At 44.8% G+C, this 15,199-nt stretch overlaps 2 protein-coding genes across 2 annotated transcripts; one reads left to right on the plus strand and one right to left on the minus strand.

Moving 5' to 3' along the window:
* Positions 1–4,574: 4,574 nt before the first annotated feature.
* On the plus strand, positions 4,575–8,742 carry LOC136517704 (F-box protein At4g18380-like). The gene is made up of 2 exons (XM_066511347.1): positions 4,575–6,135; positions 8,148–8,742. The coding sequence occupies exon 1, from the start codon at positions 4,865–4,867 to the stop codon at positions 6,092–6,094; it is 1,230 nt and encodes a 409-aa protein (XP_066367444.1). The 5' UTR covers positions 4,575–4,864; the 3' UTR covers positions 6,095–6,135; positions 8,148–8,742.
* A 1,279-nt stretch (positions 8,743–10,021) lies between these two features.
* LOC136517705 (uncharacterized) lies at positions 10,022–12,956 on the minus strand. The gene is made up of 3 exons (XM_066511349.1): positions 12,804–12,956; positions 11,034–11,384; positions 10,022–10,942 (listed from the first exon to the last, which is right to left on the minus strand). The coding sequence occupies exons 1-3, from the start codon at positions 12,819–12,821 to the stop codon at positions 10,205–10,207; spliced, it is 1,107 nt and encodes a 368-aa protein (XP_066367446.1). The 5' UTR covers positions 12,822–12,956; the 3' UTR covers positions 10,022–10,204.
* Between the last annotated feature and the right edge of the window lie 2,243 nt (positions 12,957–15,199).

Raw genomic sequence — 15,199 nt, forward strand, 5'->3', positions numbered from 1 at the left:
TTTTCGAGTCAAACTGAGCCTTCGCATCGCAGCTGTATCTGACACTTTGGTTATGGATATATGGACGGATTTCAGGCTAATAAACTGTTACAGGGTTTGTTACGGCGATAATGCTAGGAAGGGGCCCCACTCTGCTCGAGCACTTCAATGCTTCACGGCTTCTTAAAAAAAAAGTGCCGCTCACTTTCTCAATCGCAGGGGCCGCCCGCCGCGGCCTTCTCTAGCGTGGCGGTGCCGCAACTGGCCCCTTCCCGCGCTACTCCGCGCTCCCGCGCTGTGCCACCTCGCCCGTCGCGGAAGGGGAGACAGGGGAGGTCTGCGCCTGCGCCCCCATCCACCTCGCGCCGTCAACGGGAAAGGGGAGGCCTGCGCCACCGTAATTCCCCACCAGGTAGGCTATGGCTGCCGCCGACATAGTGTTTCAAGTGTTTCTCATATGTATGTTTTGAGTGTTTTATATGGATGTTGCAAAAATAGATCAGGATGTTGCATATGTTGCAATAGTTGTACATGTATGTTGCAAGCGTCTGTTCCTAATATTTCATTTGCTTTTCAGACATATATTGCAAGTGTGTTTATCTAGATGATGCGTATGTTTGCAATGTAATGGTTTTCAAGTGTTTTTCAGGTGTTTTCGCAAGTGTTTCAGACGCATGTTTCAAGTGTTTCATCTGTCTTCTTTTATATGTTGCATCTGAATGTTTCAAAAGTAGATCGATGTGTTGTACATGAAATGCGCATGGGAAGCGGGAGGGGGTGCGAGCAAACCCCGCGCGTAGTTTGGCGGCGCGGGCTCGCTGCTAGGGCGGGCACTCGCCAGTCCGACGCTATTGGGGCGCTCACTAGCTCGTTGCGCGGCACTGTCCAATGCTAGCACCCCGAGTCGGACATCCGGGCTCTAGCAAGTCCGTTCTAAGCTACGAGCTCAGAAATATAAAGTTACGAAAAATAGTCGCAAAGCTTTGCCCTACATACAGTTGGCGACGCCTCATTGTCTCATGGAGACAAACCTGGCTAGGCCATTGCACCTCTATCTCTGCTAATACTTATTTACCCTACTATGTGTGCATATCAGAGGTGGTTTCCAATATGTGCATATCATAGATGGAGAATAAGTGAATAAGACATCACTAATGTTGTCCATATCGAATACGTAAATTTAAAGACGCTTATTGTTCCCGTCACTAATATACATCTTGAACTATGTCACTGATACGTTTTTTCTGTCGTAGTGATAGTTAATTGAGAGAAAAGAAGGCTGATAGTTAATAGACTGCTAATGTTTTCTTTGTTGAATGTAACTATTATTTAATTTTTTCAAATAAGAGACGATAAAAATTAGACTAAGAGATTATTCGGCTGAGCAACAAGCCGACTTGTTGGGCTTATTTTTCCAATCGAGACCGTATTTTTTTCTCACGACAAACAAGCATAAACAGTGTTATTTAAAGTCCAGCCGCCCGGTGCCCCCCATTCGGAAGGCGTGCGTCAGGCCGTACCAAACTACCAAAAAGGTAAACCCCCCGAGAGGCTGAGACGGCGAGGCGACCAGCCGCCCGGTGCCGAGGCCGACGGGCTATATGCATCCAAAGAGGTGAAACAGCCGACGACGACGCGATGACCAGACCAGACCAACCACACCGATGGGCGATGCCGCGCGCGGTGCACATCACCGAATGCACGGCCGGTACGCGTGAGCTGTCAGTGTCAGGCTCGAGCGGTCGGACGACGACGCGGACGCAGCGACATGCTTGTACGCTCGACACTGCCAGGACGCGTCCCACCGGACGGCCGGTGCAGCCACCGTTTGGCTCCTCGTCGCGTCCACGCGACTACTACGTCGTGAGCTGCACGACGCGTTCGTCCTCGCGAGCGCCACGGTGCACGTACGCGCACGCACGCGGCAGCGGCCGGAGCACGTGCACCAACCGAAGCCCCCGCTTTGGAATCCTCTGCGTTTTTTTTTCTTGTCAGTTGCATAGGAAGACATCAAACGAGATGAGAGCATAGGCGGTATGCAGAAAGCGAAGAGAGTTGTAGATGGCTAGTGCTCATCCTGATAGCAGAAGGATCGATACGAACGAGATTTTATTGTGTTGTTTAGGGTGCATTTGGTTGGAGGACGAGATAGGGCTCATCTTATTTACCTTCACACAAGAGGTGAAATTTGACTAAACATCTACTGACATCTGACTCACTCTTATTACCTAGTTAGGTAAAAATACATTGTTGATGATGCCATACGTTACACGACGTGTACACAAATAAAAAAGGGGGTTTAGACCAACTTGAACATGAAGACTTTTATGTTAATACATACTCCATCCATCCTATAAAAAGAGTCGCTATGAGGTTCGTGCTGGTCAAATTTTTATAATTTTATAAAAAATATTAGCAATATTTCTATATCTAATAAATTTATTATAAAAAATATTCACCGATTTACCTAATAGTACTAATTATATATCATAAATATTGATATTTTCTTATATATATTTAATAAAATTTAAAATTACTTGACTTGTTAAGAAGTAAGAATGATATTTTCTAAGTGACTGAGGGAGTACAGTTGGATCCCCGAAAAATACAGAATTACCATATTTATATAGAATTATTACCATATTTTCTCACCACCCCGTTTAAAATGGACTATTGAAGATAGTAGTACTACTGATTTGATAGAACCTTATGTAAGGGCTTCCCCAACGCGCCTCGCTGGCGTGCTGCTCCATCTTCCATGTCATCTTCGCGCGTCCGTGTCATCAAGTTATGGTTCCACAGGGCGTCAGAACAGCCTGCAGAGGCTGCATAGGCCTTATCTGACAAAAGACCGAAGCAACAACTGAGTAGGTGTTTGTTTTCTTTTGGCAAAAGTTTAGCCCTGACATATCGAATCTTTGATAACAATAAAGAGTATTAAACATAGGCTAATTATAAAACTAATTACACAGATTGAGGCTAATTTGTGAGACGAGCGTGCGTATTACAGAGTGTGCTCGTGGATCGCTGGCGTGCAAAAGTTTAGCTCTGTCATATCGAATCTTTGGATACCAATAAAGAGTATTAAATATAGCCTAATTACAAAGCAACACTCTGTAATATGCACGCTCCCTCACTATAAGAGATCAACGTCTCAAACAATCCACGCCGCGTCCTCATCTACGTGGGGCATAACCTTAGTTGAGGCTAACAGTGCTCTTAGCTTGCGTTGGCCATGCCCTAACAGCTCGACACTGTTGCCACTGCTATAGCTCTGCGCGCTTGGTCGCCGTCACCCGCCAGCCTGTGAGAATAGCATCTGCTGCTCTTTGCTCGACTGCGCTGCAGGCGGCTGCGGTGACCACCGATACTGCGACATCCTTTTCAGCAGAATCCCTGCGAAATGCGGAAATGGCCGGAAAAAAACTGGTGGCCTCCGCCCTCGTTTTCCCACCCCGCACCTGCGCCGCACTGCGCCTGCGGCAGGCGGCAGAGACGTGCCCTCCCGCCACCGCCACCTAGAGATGCCCCGTCGTAATCAACGCCATCGTCCCAAAGCTGCCAGCCGTCCCGCGCTCCCGAAGAAAAGGGCATAATACGAACCCAAAAAAGGCTAGCGGGCATGGGCATCACCCGCATCAGCACTGTGCGTGCAGCACCCCATAACATTCCAACCCATCAACAGCCCGAGACCTCGAGTTCTCAACTATTTAGACGGTCTCCAACGAGGAGCACCCAACCCCAAAATTAATAACAAGAGATTCAAAATCAGCTTCTAACAGAGTATCTATACGGAAGATCTATTTTGAGTTACCTAAGAGCACCACCTAAATATATACATCCTCTCTCCTAAAAATTCATTTGCAGAAAGGATTCTCTTTTAGGTCTTGTTGTTGGAGAAGATGCTGAATAAGTATTAAACCTTTTGCCTGTAGTGCTACCTAAAGAACGAATAAATCTTATATTTTAGGTGTTATTGTTGGAGATAGTCTTACGTGCTGGAATAAGAGACAGACACCAAGTGAAGATAAGGAATTGATCTTCGATTAGATAGCCACTTAGCAGCAATTGATTATTGACTTTCTTGTCTTCGTTCTAGTAAAAACCCTATACTACTGACGCATTACTTCCTCCTATTTTTCTTTTATTTTAAGTGAAATCCGTCGTTGGTCGTTTTTTTTTCATTCTCATCTTGGTTCATGGACTCTTAAAGTGATTGTCTGATTCTTCAACTTTACAGAATAGTTTATTCCAGATCCGATCATGGACCTAAATTAATACCTTGATTGAACCACTTGGAAAATTAGAGAATCCAGATAATTATTTTGAAAGTTTATGAACCTAAATGAAAATATGAAAAAATAGAGCCTCTTGGTGCATTTTACTCCCATTATATTTGATGTTGGTTAGCTCAATTTTACTGCAGTTCCAAAAACAAAGGCTGGTTATTGCTAGGTAAAAAAATGTTGAATCGATTTTGTTTTTCTTTAAACTGAATCCTAGTGTTATTTGTCATCGATGCTAGTGTTTCACAGAGATTATTAGTTACTTCATTTTTCCCTTTTAAGTGAAAAGTCATGATATAAAGTTGGTACATTTCACATGAAGAAATTGCTGGTCCTTGTTGTTGGGCGTTGGCAATTTCAACCATGTAGCTGACCATTAATGTTAAGTTTCTCATTGCTCTACACAGTAATTTTAGGAAGGTCGAGGGGCTTCCCAGCATCTTCCCTTCCCAAACGAGAAAAACAAGAGAGTGCGAGCCCCACCACCTCTCCTCCTTCTCTCTCCTGTTTCTCTCTCTACGCTCCTCGTCGCGTGCCCACGTCTCCCACGCCTGCCTGCCTGCCTGCCCCTCCAGATCCGGTCCGCCCCGCCGCCGCCGATGTCCGAAGATCCAGCGGGATCCCGCCGCTGGCGGTGCGACCTCGGCGGCGACGAACGCTGGCTCTCGGGGGCCGCCGGCGACGACCACTTCGACCGCCTCCCCGACGCGCTCCTCCTCGTCATCTTCAACCGCATCGGCGACGTCAAGGCGCTCGGCCGCTGCTCCCTCCTCTCCCGCCGCTTCCACGAGCTCGTGCCCCTCGTCGACTCCGTCCTCGTCCGCGTCGACTGCGTCATCCCCGACGAGCCCCCCTCGTCGTCCTCCCCGTCGACGCCGTCCTCTCCTACGGCGTCCGTGCGCGCCCGCGGGGTCTTCTCACAGATCGCGCGCATCGTGCTCGGCGGCATCGTGAAGCCCATCCAGGCGCTCGGTCAGATCCTCTCCCCCGCCAACTCCGCCTCCGGCTTTCCGGCATCCTCCGCTTCCTCGCCATCGTCGTCGTCCTCCTCCTCCTCGCCACTGCCTCCTGGGGACGTGTCCCACCACTCGCCCTCGGAGGTGCTCCGCTCCTTCAAGGAGCTCCGCCACCTTCGCATCGAGCTCCCGGCGGGTGAGCTCGGCATGGACGACGGTGTGATGCTCAAGTGGAAGGCTGACTTCGGGTCCACACTGGGCAGCTGCGTCATCCTTGGAGCATCCTCGGCCTCGGCCTCGCCCTCCTCCGCTGGCTCAGATAGCGCTAGCACCGCTCCCTCTGGTGACGGTGGCCGCACCGAACCTGATGAATGTGACGATTCAAGAAGCATCCCTGAGTCGTTCTACACAAACGGGGGGTTTAAGCTGCGGGTGGTTTGGACAATCAGCTCATTGATTGCAGCTGCCGCGAGGCATTACTTGCTGCAGCCGATCATTGCTGATCACAGGATGCTCGAGAGCTTGGACCTGACAGATGCTGATGGCCAGGGAGTGCTCACCATGGACAAGTGCCAACTGCAGGAGCTGAGGGTGAAACCAGTATCAACATCTAGGGACTCACACCGGACGCTCATGCCAGAGCTTAGCATGTGGTTGTGGTACGCACCATGTATTGAGCTGCCTGGGGGGTTGGTGCTGAATGGCGCAACACTGGTGGCGATCAAGCCAAGTGAGGAAGGAACAGGGGAGACAGTTTGGAATGGGGCTGCTGGTGCAGCTTGGGTGTTGGATGCATTCGAGGAGCCGTATAGGACAGCAGTGAGGATGCTTCTCAAGCGGAGGACCTACAGCCTTGAGATGAATTCATTCTAATCTATGGGGAGATGGCAGTTTGGAAGCTTCAGATGTGAGAGGTACACTTCAATTTAAACTGAAATCCAATAGTTGTCTGTTCGGTAGATTAAATTTTAGTATTCTTGCATAATTGTGAAATACTGAAATGAATACAACCGGGTCACCTCTACACATTTTTTGTAAACAGCATGAGTCAAAATATCTTGGTTGAATTTATGTGCGCCTATTTAACTGTAGCTTCTGTTGTATCTTAGAAGTACGCAAATGTATGTTTTAGTTCATTCAGGTGAACTAAGTTTTGGGCATCCAGGATTATATTAGGGTGTCCTTTTTTTTGTTGGGCTGGCCACCCTGCACCCATGTTGATTCCAAGTGCTATTTGGTCTGTCCTAAATTTTTTTCCCACACATCAGCCGCTGTATGGCGGGACTGAAGCTTATTGTAAAGGCCATATAGCGACACAAAGCACAGAAGACGGAAGGACCTGGTGTGCAAAACTAAAAGACATGACTAGCTAGTTTGCACAAATCCTCAAAACACTGGCTCCTTATGACAGTTTCTATTGCTTCATTGGTAGCTTTGTGCAAATAACCCTGCTCATTGACCTTGCAATATTCAAATGCTGTGAGTGCGTGTATTTGTTGTGATCTCACCACAAATCAACCTTGTTTAGCCAACAGGGGTCTTTGCCTTTCTTGGCGATTTGACTTTGTTCCATAGTTAGTTTTGCAGAGTATAGATTACTACAAATTCATGTTGGTTACTCGTATTAGTCTGTTCCCGGTTCCGACGCTGTACTGACTATGAGTCTATGACTGCTATGTATAGTATTCTGCTTACTCATTTTACACATCCAACATGTCTTGATTGGCTACCACTATGCAATGGCACTTCATCATTCTGAGTCCTCTTCTGAAAGCCTTCCAAGCTTTGAGAATGCGCCATTATACCTCTCAGCCCAACAGAATGATAGCAAACTCTTGGGTGCCCTAGCCAGTAGTCCCGTAGTGACCGATGGATAGGTCATCATGCAGTTTCTTGGAGATGTACTCTATAATTCAAAATGATTATTTTTTTTCTTGTGGTAAAAGAGTGACCTCGCATTCATCAAGAAGCAAACAGGTGTAGCGGACTAAGTTTAATTACTTCCCCAAATCCATTGATAGTTGCTAGTTTGCTACAGAAGCATGTGGCTGTGTTTGGATTATTCTGTTGGGTTGGACTGTCACACTTGGCTAGTTTGCTACAAAAGATTATTCTCTATATCACGACCCTTCAAGGATTGCCATACACCTATCTCAAATTTACCCAGTTAAGGAACAGGGAAAATATTAAAGACACTTGAAGCTTCTGAATTTCAAATTCGCGTGTAAGGGAAGATAGATGGTATCGATCAACTTTCGAAATCGAAAGGATATAGTTTTTTCATCTCTTTCCATCATGTGGATATTCAGTATGGTCTGGTTGTTCCATTAGGCCACACAATTATGTTGTAATTAAGTGATTAACTACTTTCTGGAGATTTTCCTGATCAATTTGAGAAACCATTTGCCCCATGATTTAGTTCTCATTGCATGTTGAATGTCACTCACCAAACTTCATTAGATTTTTCTCTGAAACCTTCTGTTTTGTGTCATAGTGATAGGAAATTTTCTCTGCAATGGAAGAGAAGGTTAGAAAGGGCCCACCTGAATATAGGGTTAATCAGTTACTTCATGGGTCCTAGCAAACTTTGGAGCCCTCCTGAGTATTGTCCCAAGTTGATGTTATAGTTTTTTATGTTTAAATTTTGTTAAGTTTACTTCATTTATTGTTCATTGCTATGTTAACTCGCAAACATATGCATGGCATAAGCCAAACAAAAGCAAGAATGGATGTATGCTATGCTTCCATTTTGCTTATTGGATTTAGTGGGTCAACAATTGTTCCAACAACGTAAGTAGTCATTATGTTTGATGTGGAGTTTTTAGCAAGCAGTACCCCCCCCCCCCCCCCCCCCCCCCCCCCCCCCCCCCCCAGTGAAATTAAACTTCTGGCCTGCTACTTAAATCTTCTTATTTCCTTTTGGCAGGATGCTGTAACTACTGATGTGGAGAAGTTTCTGGATGCCTTTTATGCACCAATCTGCACCTACTTCGGATGTGCCAAGTATGTGCTATTGTGTGCCTTTGAGCTTCTGTCAGCAAGAACATGGATGAAATCAAACAGAAACCGTGTTAATTTATGATGCTGGAGTTGAAAGGCAAAGCCATAGTTTAGTTAATGGTGTTCTCTGAGATCAGATGTGGCATAGATAGTTTTTTTTCTTTCTACATGTATCCACATCAAGGTACTAACCTTATGTAATTTCTACTTTTGGATTGTGGCATTGTGCTGCTTGTTTGCGGAATGGCATCCAATGCGCTCTGTACATCAATGTGTGTCAAGAGTGGACTCGTAGACTTGGTGTCAGCAAAAGCTATAAAATTGTTACTGGTACTTCACCAAACGTGTTTGGAAATGATGTATCCTTCTACCGCGAATCTGGAAATGTTGTAGCCCTATCTGATGTGAATCTGTGTAAGTCCTCCAGTATGTTATGTGGACAGGTTGAGAATGCTGCATCAATTTTAGCGATGTTATCAGAAAGTGAAGTTCAGATTAGGTTCAGACTTCAGTTGCGCCCGCAGATGAATGGATGGATCATGGATGATGAACGTAGTGAAATGAGCATCTTTCCTACAGCTAGAGCTAGGTAATAGCTGGATGGAGGCTAATGGCTAGAGAGATTCATGTGGGGAAACGGGCGAGAATCGATTCATATTGATCCAAGCCACAGGCCTGTTGATCAGCACCTTGAAACGTGCTACCTTTGCTCGTTCAGGATTTTTTTTTCAGAAATGGTGGTCTGGCGCCCTACTCACTGGCTCTACGATTTTTCCCCCCCAAAGCTTTTCTTGCGCAGCTTGTTTTTAGTCTGCAGTATTGCGTGGCGTGGTGCTTGGTATATCGTGTAGCGAACTTCTTTGGCTTTTCTCGGATTTTGCTGCTGCAATTTCGTTGCTAAACAGAGTGGATAAGAACAAGTAGTATGAGCATAGCATAGGCAATGGTCAGGTATTTGAAAGTTTTGGAACACCGACCCACCCCACTCCAACCTGAAATTCCGTGTTGTTTTCAGTACGCATCTGGGCAACTCCATGAATCGTTAACGTCAATGGGGAGGTCATCTCTGTCCACGATGAACAAAGCGCCACCTTGACACCTTACTGTCTAAAGGCTGAAATGAACTACTCCTGAATGGACAGATCAACAGGAAATGAAACCAGCAACAGCAAGGGAGAATCGGCAGATGAGTCCGCCTGTCATGAGCACACACGTCATTCATCTCCGAGCTCCCTGTTGTGCACGACAGCACGAGCAACAAGTGAAAGAATGCCCGCTTGGAAACGCGGTTTTGAAGCTACCTGATCAGTGTCTGAATCCTTAATGCACCCTGGAGACAGAGGAAGTGAAGGATGAACGTGTGTCAGACGTGGTTTCGAGGCTACCTGATCAGTGTTTGAATCCTGAACACACCTTGGGGACGGATGAAATGAAAGATAAACGTGTGTTACGAAATACATGCAGTGTTGGACGAAGTGAAAGATAAACAGTGTTGGACAAAGTGAAAGATGAACATGTGTTGCGAAATACGAGCAGTGTTCTTTGAACAACGAGCAGTATTGGTTAGGTGTATGGAGGTGAATGGGATGGACCATCCTGGATGGAAAGAACCAAAGAGGATGGCATCCTGGTTGAGAAGAGGATGGACGGGACAAATCTGGGGTGAGATGTTATAGAGATACATGATTTTTGTTTGGATGGCAGTATGGTATGGTATGAGTTGGTACAAAATCATGTTTGGTTGGTTGTATAGGTCCATCCACACATTTGGGGAAATACTGTTTGAAAACAACAACAATAGATAATAAAGAATAAAATTAAGCAAGACAATTCACCATTGATCTACATTATGTTATATTAATAGGTCCCTACAGATTAGAGTCACACTACCCACCCTCCATACTACCAGACCATCACATCGCACAAAGTTTTTTTTCCCATACCTAGTGATTAGACCAAAATACCACGACATCATCAGAGTACCTACATTAGTTCGGACCTGTGATTCTTGATGTACCTAGCCACCCATATAACTTTGCTAGAAAGTTGAGGCAGTGCATAAAATGCCCTTGCAAGTGGAGGATTCTCACACAGATAAGCATAGTAGTGCTCAAGATGTGCCTCATCAAACCCTGGGATGCTCTTTAGCTCTTCATACAACCCCTTTGGAACAGGAAGGTCAGGTTGTTCAGAAAGCTTTTTTATAGACGAAGCAAGTTCGCCAAGGGTCCGACTCATTAACACAACCAAGTCATCATCAGTATATATCCTCTGCTTCTTTGATGGTGGCTGTTTAGTACCTGAGGACTCTGCACCATTATTGCCTGAGTGTGTTCCATCATGAGCAACAATTTGTTCACTTGGCTCACTAGACGTGGGTTTTGGTGCATTATCTGTTCCAGTCACAGTTGGTGCATTATCTGTTTCAGTCACAGTTGGTGCATTATCTGTTTCAGTCACAATTGGTGCATAATTTGTTTCAGTCATAATTGGTTCACTATCCGTTTCAGTCACTTCAACACCAAGTGGCTCATTTGATCCGTTAGCATATGCACCGGTTTCAGCCACAGTTGGTGCATTATATGTTTCAGTCACTTCAACACCAAGTGGCTCATTTGATCCTTTAGCATATGCAGCTGCCAAATTTTTGCCACATATAGTGGCCATCTCATGATAGTGCTCAATCGGAATGTTCAAGTAGTTGGCATCTTCACGGTGGTCCTACAAGTCAAAACCCATATCATGGTAGGAATAATATATGTTGCACCTAAAATTGCAACAATCAAACCATAAGAAGATGCTGATTACTTGCCTTAATATGATTATTGTAATGCTCTGCATCAAGACTGATTATGCAATTATGTTCATCCCAAACAGCTCCATTCAAGTTCTTCAGCTTCTCAATCTTTGCATAAATCCTTTTCCACTTCCTAAGATGGTTACCAACTTGTCCACCGGTGCGCTGGACACCCAGCTTCTCATACAAAGCTCTGGCACAACTGTTAAGATGAGCTTGCTTGAAGCCACTCGTGGTTTTAGCTCCACTCGCAACTAGGTCAGCCAAATATTTGAGTACAAAACTAGACATTGCGTTGGACCAATAGACCTGTCCAGCTCCACCCTTGCCAGGCATGTTGTCCCCATGTTGCTCTAGGTCCATCTCCTGTGAAGTTGTAAAAAATATGACAATGAACACCAAGATAAATTGTTATAAAGACTCAATAGGGAAAAAAATGCAGGGATGCAGTAAATAAGAGAAAAGCACACACATTAATTAATATCCGAAGGAACGGCTATTGCAATGACAATACTGAAGATTTGTTCACAACATCAGTAGTACATCACATAAAGAAAACAAGCAGGACAAGGTCCATGTCATTACTAGTTCACTATTACATAAAGCACTACATATTAATTGTCACGGTGATTTTAACGATCTGCCCACATTCTCTCAGCAAACATTTGTCTCTTTTCTATCATTAACCTATGGTTATTTGCTTGTTCTCGTGCTGTCCTCTGTGGCTTTGGTGTCCAATTGTCCTCTGGTAGAATGAACATCAAGATCTACATCTGCCAACACATTTTTTGGGATGCAAATGACTTCCTACGACAAAAGAAGACTTACTAATATATGCTCTTATATCTGTCCCATCAATTGCTCCAATACAATCCTATATGGTCAATATATTACAAAATTTTGACCACATATGTTGAGGACAATTTGGATTGCCATGCCTTAAAATATGGATCTCATCTTGGGTCCCCTGCAATTTTGGCTGGGGTATCCAAAAAAGGTGTCCAAATAAGCGCATTGCTTAGTTCACCAATGGCATGCAGGACTAGTTTGAAATATATGCTACCCGTCTCACCTGACCTAATGAATAGTCCCAACTAGCTTATTTCTTAGGTTGTGTCAGACTGTATTCAAGAAGATGGCTACTTATTCCTCAATATTACATGGATAGCATCATGGAACAAAGAGCGTTTGGGTAAAACTTGACAAAACTGAAAGAAAGGACATCTCTTAAGCCTTGTCATTTTGATGCAAGGTTGTATTATCCTCGTAAATTCTTGTGTTTAGATAGTCAATCCTATTCTTATTCCTTTCCTCCCAATTCTTGTGCTTAGATAGCCAATCCTATTCTTATTGCTTTCCTCAAATGGACCATTAAGTAATGCGATGTCTTTGTCTTCTTAACCTAGACCGAAAAAAACAAAACCACCATACAAGCAGCTAAAAAGTAGCAGCGCTGATGAGTACAATTTTTTTTCCGTCTAATCTGCCTGTCCTCCATCTAGAATGTCCAAGGGAATGCAAACACTATATAAGTTTTGGTTTAAAAAAAGAGAAAGAATATAATCCTCTATTAACAAGGACTGAATGACATCCGCACTGATGCAACACATGAAAAATTAGGAAGAAGAGTAATCCAACCAATCAGCATATGTTAACTTCGGAATGAATCCCCTAGGAGAACTTGAGGCCTTGTTGGCCTCTGATTCATCCAATTCCAATCAAGCAGCACACAACGTAACCCTAGAAACTAGAGAGAGGGGTGACGAGGAGGGGTCGGTCGATCACCTGCGGAGGCGTCGCCATGAGAGAACGGCCAGGCGCCGGCGATAGCAGTCCGTGCAGCTCCGGTGGGTTCCCGCGAGCCGAGTCGCCGAGAGGGGGGGTGGGGGGCGAACGAGATGCTCCGTCCCGGACGGCGTCGTTCGGTGAGGATTTCTCCGCACGGGATGATGCGGCATCTAGAGAGAATATTCGATGCATGTATGCTTCGGTTCCCAGCTCAGGCACCACACGCTGCAGTGCGATTCCGGTAGCCGCTGACATGATAAAAGCCAGGTGGGCCGTTCCCGTGGGCTGCTCCACTCAGTTTTAGATCCAATTTTTTTTTTTTTTGGTTTTGGCTACTGTAGTACTTTCGTTTGTATTTGGTAATTAATGTTTAATTATGGACTAGTTAGGTTCGAAAGTTTCGTCTCACGATTTCTTACCCAACTGTGCAATTAGTTTTTTTTCCGTCTATATTTAGTATTCCATGCATGTGCCGCAAAATTCGATGTGATGGGTACTGCACAAAAAATTTTGGGAACTAAACAGGCCCTTAGCTCTACTATTAGTGTTCAAGAGGTCATCCTCTAAGCAGAGATATTTTTAATAAAATAAAACAATACAAAAAGATGAGCGTGCGCCACGCGCTGCAGCATGCAGATGCCAATATGTTGCCATTTGGTCTGCCGTCTGCGTCTCTGCGCAGTCGTGCTCGTGCACCATGGCCCATGGGCATGCACCGTGCAGGGGGCGACCGGCGTAGCACAAACAGGCCAGCGGCAGCAGCAGCCCCGGATCCGATCGGCGAGTCCGTTATATTATATTACTACGTATACGTGCATTGCAACGGAAAAACATAATACCATGATAATATGTATTAGCGTTTGTTATACTATTAACCAAAAAAGATATTGCAATCGTGATGTTTGGAACAAATATTACATGAGTCTTCATGAAGGATGGACAATTAAAATATAATTTAAGTTTTGACATGAAATTGAAACAACCTAGTTTGTCACAGTTATCTATTCTACCACTTCTTGTAACTTATTGTTCTTTTAGTTTTAAATAACAGAAACAGATTGCTTTTCCCCTAAAATAATTTATCATTGCAAAACAATAGATAGTCCAAAAGGTTTGTAAGACCACTCCAGATCACATAAAACTTGCTTCAATAAAGGTGCAATCACAGCAATGGATTACAAATTTGATTTTGGCATTACGATCAAATTGTGGTGGCACTCGGACCTAGGGATGAAAACGGATTGGATACGGACGGATATCACCGATATTATATTTGTTTTCATATTTCTGTCCGGATTCGGATTCGAATATGGATAGTGTCAACTATGTCGGATAGGATACGATTGGATATCGACATCATAAATATGCGATTTGAGTATTCGGATACGGATACGGTATCGGATGTTGGATATCCAGACTCGGATACGGACAGATCTCAACCCCTCTAAACGGTTTTAAATACGGTCGAAAAATATCCGTACCATTTTCATCCCTACTCGGACACAAAGCTCTAGATCCCTCGCCACCCCTCCTATTTGGAACAACGCGAATCAGCTTTGCGTGCAATGCTCGCTCCTTCACTCCTGTTCCACCCTCCTTGCCTTGAGGCGGCGCTTATCGCATCTACCTTGTCTCTACCCGAACATGTCTAAATTATTGTCTCTGCGCTACCTTGTCTCTACCTGAACATGTCTAAATTGTTGTCTCTGCGCCTTGTGTCACTGTCTGGTTCCTATTACACGCACCTCCACCGATTCATCTACTACCATGGATATACCTGTCGGTGCGGGACCCACGGGATACCCCGCAAGGAAGGGAGAAGAACTAGCCTGACTAGGATTCTTCCCCTGTAATCTTAGTAGTAGTAGTATTATCCTGTAATTCTACTAGGAAATCTCATTATAAACCGATTAGGACTCTAGCCTCCTGACTATATAAAGGAGGGCAGGGCTCCTTGAATCGGGGGTTCAGAACAACAATTGTACAACACAACACTTTACGATCAATCCAACGCAAAGGCTAACGCCGACTAGGGGACCGAACCAGGATAAATCGACTGTCTCTTGCGTTTACCGTCGAGTTCTGCATACGCTGAAGCCTGAACATACTGCCCCGGGTACCCCCGTGGCAGGCTATCGGTGGTCAAACATCGACAATACCTCGGTAGACTGCCGACCAGATTTCGTCGATAACTAGTGAAGCTGAACTGTGCCAAATAGGACCTCCCTCCGTCCCAAATAAATGTCGTTCTCGTTTTACGAGGAGTCAAGCGCTTCAAAATTTGATCAAATATACATACAAAAAAATATTAATATTTATAGTACATAGTATTTAGTATCATTAAATAGATTATTAAATCTATTTTTATAACGAACTTATTTAGAGATACAAAT

Source organism: Miscanthus floridulus, chromosome 17, assembly GCF_019320115.1.
Source record: "Miscanthus floridulus cultivar M001 chromosome 17, ASM1932011v1, whole genome shotgun sequence".
NCBI lineage: Eukaryota > Viridiplantae > Streptophyta > Magnoliopsida > Poales > Poaceae > Miscanthus > Miscanthus floridulus.

Coding starts and splice junctions, on each gene's coding strand:
- LOC136517704 (XM_066511347.1), top strand. CDS start 4,865: ATGTCCGAAGATCCAGCGGGATCCCGCCGCTGGCGGTGCGACCTCGGC.
- LOC136517705 (XM_066511349.1), bottom strand. Junction 10,943..11,033: donor ATTACAATAATCATATTAAG/GCAAGTAATCAG, acceptor TTTGACTTGTAG/GACCACCGTGAAGATGCCAA.